Here is a 9408-nt window from a genome sequence, read left to right on the forward strand (position 1 = left end):
ATCATATTTATTAATGCCTAATGAGGGCGCGAAATCTGATGATGTTATGGCATAAAAACTGGACATTTCACTTTTGTAATTATGAATATGATGCATCAGTTAATATATTTTTAAACATTAATGCAAGCGCAAATCGCGAGCTAAAATTTTTGATAAACTGTCATGAAAAGGGAATTTTAAGTAGTTTGTTGTATAATCAATATTGAAACATACATAACACGCCAATCAAAATGCCAGCGTGCAGCGCCAGCTGATACGTCTTGACAATCAGACCTGAAAAGGGATATTTTGAAAACTTTATGGAATACACGAAAATGATAGGTACCTGATAAATAAAAATTTGCGAGCACGCAGCGCAAGCAGCAAATGTTGATATAATTATTCAGACCATAAAACTGACATTTTTACAGAGCACTTAAAAAAAATCAATTTGTAAATCACACAAAATAATGAAAGTTCAATTTCCGAGGTGAAATATGTTTTGTACATTGACTTCCAAACTTGATATTTGAGCTCCATATTGAACAAGATATGTAAATCACCTAACAGGCAATGCGAGCGCGAAGCGCGAGCGAAAATTTTATATAGTGGCACGAAAGATTCTTTTTATTTTCCAAGTCTTCCCCTAATCTTGTTTTATGCACTCGTCGTCCTTCTCTTCCTTTTCTCCTCTCTTTTCCCTCCTTTTTTCCTTTTTCATTCTTTCTTTCCCTTTTTTTTCTTTTTTTGCTCCGCCAATAGGGGGGGGGGGGGGGGGCCTCGGCCTCCCCTGGATCCGCCTATGGGGACAAGGGGCGGGAAAATTTGACAAGCAAAAAAAAGGTTATCATCCCAAAAGTACGGTCATCTCGTCCCAACTCGTCCCAAAATACATGTTTTATTTTATTTCTTACCATGAAAGACAAAAAATAGTAGGGGGGCATTTGATATTGTATCCCCCTACTATTTTGAGTAGGGGGGCTGTCCCCCCTGGGATTTCCGCCCATGTCTCTATCTAAATTTTTGTTCAAGTGGAGACGATGGGAGAGCCCAGTTATTTTAATGAACAAAATGATATGCAATATACAGAAAATTCGTTAAAACCAATTCAAATTTTAGCGAAAGTTTCAAGATTCTTTTCAGTTTGATATTGCAGTAATATTCATACATGCATTTATATCATGTTTATAACGATCGTATATACAAAATCAACCTCATAACGGGCGACGATGCTCGCGTTTCAATGTTATTTTTCTCCATTCATTGATTTTTTTTAAACTTTCTTCATTTTGTCAAAGTGAAAACATCTATATTCTCAATAAATCATGATACATTGTATCACGTTGCACGACCATTCAACATTTGTTGTGGATATAGAAATCGATAATACTACACACATCGATCTGTATACTGCGCATGTAAGTTTGTGTCAGGGAGAGGGGAAAGCGGGGGTGGGTGGATAAGCATGATAAGGGAAAGAGAGGGGGAGAGGGAGAGAGAGAGGGAGTAGGCTTATGCAACAAAGATTCAATCGTGCAGATATGATTGATTCATCGGACTTGTTTTACGTTTTGAAGGTTTTCATTTTTTGCCTATCATAAAATATGCGAGGGATCCACAAACTTGACAAAACCGCTTTGAAAAAAGACATTTATTAATGAGACATAATTATATGGATGTTTAACGCTTTGCATTTTTTTCTTTCGGAATAATCAGCGAAGACGTCCTATATAGATGGCTTAAAATAGGAATCACAATGCGACCATAAAAAAACAAATTATAAGAAAGTACTACAACAACCAATTTTATTTTTATGATAGCTTTACATTCAGAATAATCATATTTGATTCATAAATATCCTCCTTATATCATTTATTTAGTATTCTTTTTTCTTTTTTCTAATAAGTGTTTCAATTTCAGATGATTTATGAATATGTCTCGTATAGGGCATATTTTCTTTCCTATAACATCATTTCAGACGATTCCTACAATTTCATATTTTCAAACGTCATTAAAATTATTTAGCACATACGAGTGATGGCAAAACGAATTTTCTCGTCTATACGATGCAACACCGGCACCATTCTATCTGTAGTGATTTTTAAACACTTTTTTGTATCATCCCAATAAAGATATAACCTTTTCGAAATTTTAGACTCCCATGATAGTCATGATAGTTAAGAGACGTTACATATTTTAACATTAATTTTGAAGTGAAACGCATCCATTTCATTTAAGGAAATAACAAAAATAATTTGAAGTGTTTCGTTTGTTTGATTTCCAATTACATTCACAAATGACTGAGATACTCGCAGAGCGATTGCATTCATTTCACCTGTATACCAAAGTGGGAGAGATAAACAGATCCAGGCATGGGTAAACATCAGGGTCTCTCATGTGGTTGGTACTAATCGCATCCGGGTATCGCTAGTGAGGGTTGCTACGTGTTCCCAACGCAAACAAATTTCACACACATTGTCTGAACAAATAAGTTGGGCGCTCTGTCGCGAAGGAACGCCATTTACGGAAGCGACGCCACTCGGATCGAACTGACCAAACATCTGTTCGGGGACTTACTCTCGTAGCTATCAGCACTTAACTTTCACTTAACTTGAAATATCACTTGAATACCAAAAATGGCCCAAGTAGCACCACAAGCACAACCTGCAGGAGCACCACCTGCTTATCCTCCTCCTGAACAGGCTCCACCACCACAGCCAGGTTATGGATATCCTACTCCTCAACAGGCTCCACCACCTCAGCCAGGTTATGGATATCCTCCTCCACCTCAGAATAACAACATGATGATGAACAACACCGTGGTCGTTGCCGCACCCGCCCCAGCCCCATCTAACAACGTCGTCATCATCAACCAGAAGAAGGATAACTGCTGCAGACAAGCCATCCCCGCCCTCCACATCGCCGCTGCCGTCATCTGTCTCATATTCAACATTTTCTTCCCCGGCATCGGTAAGTTTTTAAATCTTCAGAATACTTTTAACTCTACTCCTAGATTCGTCTTCATTTCACAACTCTTATTAACTTATTAAATACTATAAAGAAGACGAAGAAGAAGAAGAAGAAAGAGGAGAAGAGAAAGAAGAAGGAAAAAAGAAAAGTAAATGGTGAGGGCGAAGGAAAAAAAATTGAAGACGAAAAAAACATACATGTAGCGTGTATTTAAAAATAATAATATTAGAATGATGGAAAGTCGAAAAGTTAAAACTAAAAACTCTAACTCGTAAAAGTTCAGCTCCCACTAACGATGAATATTTAGTTCAAAATTGCTTTAATTTACCCTTAAAAAGCAACCGAGTTCTGCTCAAGTCAACGTCGACATTGATTCTTACACATTCACGCAATAATAAAATTATACCTAGCGAGTGACTTTACTTTACACCAAGAAAAGTTCGAATCCATGCCATAAATAATTTATGATTGTCTGAAGATTTTGATTTGAGTTTTATTAAAATTTCTCCATTCAATAATCACGATCATTGATATCAGTATGGAATCTTGAACAGTTTATCTTAACATTTAATGGGAAAAAACGTTTATGGTAAACACCTATGTAAATTTATTCCTATGCAATAACAGCGTTATAAAATAATTCAAACGAAAGTGTTTTTTATCTTGGAATGAATGTAAATTAATGTAAATTTTTCATTATCTCGCTGTTTGTAAGAAATTACCAATACGATATATCATCGTGCAAAGATAAATGCGACCACTGGTAGACTGCTGTTTTCGGTACCACGTGATACCACAGGAATTCGTTCTATCGCCATTCATGAATAGGATATATGTGGTTTTGTTAGAAAGTACGATCTTAATGAATAGATGTACCGAAGCGATACGAGAAGAAACGGAGTTTACTCCGGGTTACATAGCAACAAGGAATCGCGAAGTCAACAAGATCGATATTGGGTAGCAACCAGTCAATCTATTTATATTATGTGCTCCGTATTCTATAGAATTGACCTTCTCAACGAGCATAATGCACCAATACACCAGCGCGATTGAATAGGCGTAAAGCAAAACTCTTGCGTCACGGTCTCCATCGAGGTGTTACATAACTTTATCCTTCCCGCGGTGAGAGTGCACAGTAGCACCAAACAGAATACCACATTAATTACCCAAGTAATATCCCCTCCCCAGGTTCTATTATCATTTTATTATTTTAATAAGCAAGTTTGGCTTTATTTGTGAGGTTTTATTTAATGTTTCTACTTGCAATCATAAATTATATGCACACCAAAATACATGCATTCTCATTCCCGAGGTATCTTTACTTTAGAGAATGAAAATGCACTCCACTCCCCTCTCCATTTTATTCCCCGTGATTTTTCCAGTTGTTAATGATTTTTCTTTCTCTTGTCATCGTACTTCTCCAGGTACGATAATCGCTGGTTTTGCTGTATTCTGCTGTGGTAACCCTGGACAGGATGAAGGAAGCAAAGTCGGAACCATGTGCATCAACTTCTGGGTAGGGTTACTTCAAATTGGAACCGTCTGGTTTTTCTTCCTTGGTTGGATCTGGTCCATCATGTGGGGTGCTGCTTTCATCGGCATGTCAGGTAAGTTAAAATCATTTATCATTATCATTGTTACATAAGGCTCATAATTAGTACCAGTTATTGTCGATATGCCAAATCTAAAGTAATTAGAAAAATATATCTTTCGTACTATAAGTAATGTTATCATAATCAGAACTTTCCGATGTATTTCCTGTTCCATTTACTGATAAGTTTGCTTTGACATTTACATATATTCTATTTTTTTGGGCGATACATTAATTATTTCAGGCTTCGAATAAACCAATCTTATTTACCAATAGAATGCAGTCAATTCACGACTGTCATGGTGCAAGGATTATATTGCGTCTGAAACGTATTTTTTTTTCTCGTTTGCTATCTCTCATATAAGCCATTAGTACATGAATATTTGTTTTGTCTGTCGGCATTAAAAATGAGAAATCTAATGTGATGTATATATATTTTATCTCCGTGTTACAGCTGACTACCACTCTGGCGGAGATACAACAATCGTAGCTACCGGTGGAGGCGGAACCACGGTCATCAACAACTAAACTCCTCCTCCGAGAATAGGCAATAACGAACATTGTGTCTTAAAATGTTGATCCTGCACCAACGAGATCTTCAACTTGGACATTAAACTGCACTTAGATATTTCGATGCTATCGATATAAACTCATGTACAGCAAAGGCGTGTCCCATGAATTTCATGCATGTTTAGATCTTGATTACGGAAAATTCAACGAGACACCTAAGATCTGCACCTTCCCCCAAACACCAGAAACTCGTGTGTGATGCTGAATTTCCGCGAAATTCGAGATTATAGTATTTATGATAGGAATTGTTTTTTGAGAATTTCGCGAAGGTTCGACTTCTACCCTCAAAAATGGTTGCATTAGGTGACATAATGCGATTTTGCTGAGATTTCTGGTTTAAAAGTAAAGCTAATAAATTCAAGAGTTGTCAGAGTATTGAGCTGAAAGCGATATTATATAAATCGAAAACATTCCATACTTTTTGTCATAGGGTATTTATGGTATTCCTTTAATTGATCTCTACACAAATCCGAATATAGAATAAATCTCAGTTATTCCTTTGATTATGCTCACATGATTGGATGAGGCTGGATAATTTCGCTCATTTTTTTGTGTAAATCTTGTAAATATTCAGGTTTTATTGGGTGGTGTATTTTTACCAAAACATGATGACACTGAGTTTGGTATAGTCACGCAATTCTGTTTCACCTTGATATTTCTATGTGGCTGTGGAATGTTACCTAACAACTAAACCGATTTTGAAGAAATGTGTTTTTATATCGTGTACCAGTTAATTTTATTGTTTAATCAAGATATGCCGTCCAGTCTATAATGTTTATTGTCGTTAAGAACAGTCCGAATGGTACAGCAAGATTGGCTGACAGGGATTTTTTTGTAATTCTCACACGTCTTTCATTGTATAGTTATGGCGAATAATGTTTTATATGTAAATATCAATCATATGTTGAAAATAAAAAGATTATCTCTTTGTATTTCTGTCGTGTGAAATAAAGGTGTTTAAATTCATCGACCGGTTTATAAGACCCAAGTATATGAAAGGAGCTTCAACCATGATTGGAGGCTATTATGTTTACGTGATAGGGGTATAGATGGTGGCGGTGGGAAGGAATAAAAAGTATATGAAAATATGATGAGAAGAGGAAGAGAGAGAGAAAAATGGAGGGAAGGGGGTGTGGGGGGGGGGGGGTGTGGATGTGTGTGAAAGAGAGGGGGATATAATGTATTAGCGAGGAATAAACATTGACAATATTATCAGATTAATAGAGTGAGCAAGATAAGTGAAGAGGAAGAGAGCGATATGAAAACAATGAGAGCGAAGGTTAGAAAAAAAGATATTGATTATGAAAAGAAATTCTAGTGAATTGGTAATAAATTCATGGAGAAAAGATCCAGCTGCAACGGATGTTGCTATAAGAAATCGCATGAATGCCATTTTTGAAACTTCATTACATTTCGTGAAAAAATGCCTACACAGGGAAGGGGGACAGTGGTAGAATTTTGGCTGGTTTTCGATTCCTATTCATCACGTTTCCTTATATTTTTGAGAATTTGCGTATTTATTGCTCTACATGCACAATTACAGAGTGACGTATGTTACGTCACACTTTCGCTTGGTATTTACACGGGGGGGGGGGTCGATATTTGCATTCGTTTGTGCGTAAAGTCAATGGGGACTCGAATATAAATTAGAGAAATTGTTTTCAAAGTATATTTTCATTCGATTCTTTCATTAAAGGACAATTCCACCCCAACAAAAAGTTGATTTGAATAAAAAGAAAAATCTAACAAGAATAACCATGATAACGCTGAAATTTCATCAAAATCGGATGTGAAATAAGAAAGTTATGACATTTTAAAGTTTCGCTTAATTTCACAAAACAGTTATACGCACATCCTGGTCGGTATGCAAATGAGAAGACTGATGACGTCATCCACTCACGAGGGCCGCGGAACGGTTTTCAAAGTGGGGGGGGGGGGGCTGAGCCAAAAGTGGGGGGCTGACCATGCAAAAAATCACAATCCTATGGTAATTTTTACGTTTTTGTACACGGTTTTGAAAAAAAGAAGTGGAGGGGGGGGGGGGGGAGGGCGCGACTGAAGCCCCCAGCCCCCCCCCGTTTCCGAGGCCCCTGACTTACCATTTCATTTGTATTTTATTTTATAAAATATGAAATATTCTAATTTTCTCCTCATTGTCAAGTGAAACAACGATTGATTCCTCCCTGAACATGTGGAATTAGCATTGTTTAATACTGTATGATTCAGTCAAGTTGGTCCTTATTGTCAACTCTGTAAAAATGAAATATTGTATAATTCAAACAATAAAAAAACAAAAGAAATAGTGAATGAGTGACATCTTCGACTCTCTCAGCATTTGAATGTCACTGAGTTGTGCATATCACTGTTTTGTGAAAAATAAGCAAAATTTTTAAATGTCATAACTTTCTTATTTTACATCGGATTTTGATGAAATTTTCAGCGTTTTGCAAGTTAGATTTTTCTCTATTTATTCAAACCTACATTTTCTTGGGTGGACTTGACCTTTAAATATCTCGGGGACCAGGTTGACGGGGGCCAGGTTGACACCCTGTTCATACTCTCTAAATTCCTTTGATTGAAACAGATTGTGATCAGGGACAGATGCAAAGTTGGATTGAAGTTTTCAATCTAATAAATTTAGAATTCAATCTTATTCGATTGGAACTTACGATCCAATTTTAGATTGGCCCCTGATTGACTTTCAATCTGCGGAATTTAGAGAATACGCCGATAATAGACCAGAAACAAATATTCATTTCTGATCTCGCAGTACTCTAAACAAATTTAATTTTTACGATAAGGTTGAAAAGTATACAGTTTCCCCCGGATTTTGACAATTTTTATACCTTAGAAAAAAATTACATGCTTTGTGCTCGAACATGCAGCTGCCCACCTTGTAATGACAGTGACCCCGGGGTCAATTATTCGTGAATACAAATAGCTCCTCTGGACCATAAAACAATGAAATATATATAAGGCTGAAACCAACAACAACAAAAATATGAAATATTGCAAAGATAAAAACGCTTGTATATTTTTAATTACCAATTTGCATAAATCAACGATAATGATGATAATAAATGCATTTAATTCGGTTACAACGATAACGATAATAAAGTGTATTTATGTTAGTATGAGATTTGTTCATGTTTTCCCGTTCACCAAGTACAATTATAGTAAGAATGCTATAGTCAAACTAAAAAAAAAACCCTCCGATATCTATAATAATAAAGTATATAACAATAAAAAATAGTGACAAACGAGAACAATTTGCACATAATCGATCTTGTTATGTGCTCAAGACGCTAGTCTATTATTTCAGATTTACTCTTGACAAAATATTTCGGTGCTCACGGTTATGGAGGAATTTCTTCCTGACAAGATGAAATTATACCTGAAAAATCTTATCTTTACTGTTTGACAACCCACCCCGATATTTACAGAAAATACATACATGACATTTTGGAAGTTCTTGTTAATTGAACGGTTTGATATTATTCAAAGAAAACGAAAGAAAGAAACTGAAGCATGATTTCAAATAGCTTTAATCATTAAAAACAAATCTTGAATGTTAATATTTACCTGAACATTTCGATTTATCGAGGATATGAAAGAGATGGACAAACGTTGTTGCTTCTGTCAATATATTTGAGAAAAGAAAACAGGAACAAGAGAGTGTAAAGGGCATATGTGTATACTTAACGTGTAACGCTGAATGAAATATATACCGTGTGAGTAAAAAGAAAAAACCTTGACATCTCACAAATCCACATTGAACATTATGAGCAATGTTTGTGATCATGAACAAGATAGGTATATAACTAAATAAATGATACGAGCACGAAGCGCGAGCGGTAAAAATTGACAGGTAAACCTAAAAATGAGACACTCTATTAATGTTTTGGAAATCATGAAAAGGATGGGTAATTGGGTACCTTCCTATACATTAATAATGAGATCTGGATTCTGGGCATTATAATAGTCTTATTTTGATTTAGGACCCATCATATATGAAAATGATGACTTTCTTCCTATTCCTCTTCCTAAGCTCGAGTAGTCCACGTCCTGGACGATTTTTATTGATTGGGCAAACCCTATCGGACCGTACCGATACTAGTCTAGTTCTAGACGATATTAAACGAATTTGTTTTCACCGATATATACGTTCTATTCCGTGCGTACGCCCCGCCGAGTGTGCGCGCAAAACCGAGAACCTGTACTCCGAGAAAAATATCTAGTTCTAGACGATATTAAACGAATTTGTTTTCACCGATATATACGTTCTATTCCGTGCGTAC

General features: G+C 36.1%; 1 protein-coding gene across 1 annotated transcript; it reads left to right on the top strand.

Annotated features, from left to right (window-relative positions):
• The first annotated feature begins 270 nt into the window (after nucleotides 1-270).
• Nucleotides 271-6042, top strand: LOC129264914 (protein SPEC3). The gene is made up of 3 exons (XM_054902877.2): nucleotides 271-2949; nucleotides 4374-4556; nucleotides 4995-6042. Exons 1-3 carry the CDS (start codon nucleotides 2616-2618, stop codon nucleotides 5066-5068), a joined length of 591 nt encoding a protein of 196 aa, XP_054758852.2. The 5' UTR covers nucleotides 271-2615; the 3' UTR covers nucleotides 5069-6042.
• Nucleotides 6043-9408: the final 3366 nt, after the last annotated feature.

This window comes from Lytechinus pictus, chromosome 7, assembly GCF_037042905.1.
Source record: "Lytechinus pictus isolate F3 Inbred chromosome 7, Lp3.0, whole genome shotgun sequence".
NCBI lineage: Eukaryota > Metazoa > Echinodermata > Echinoidea > Temnopleuroida > Toxopneustidae > Lytechinus > Lytechinus pictus.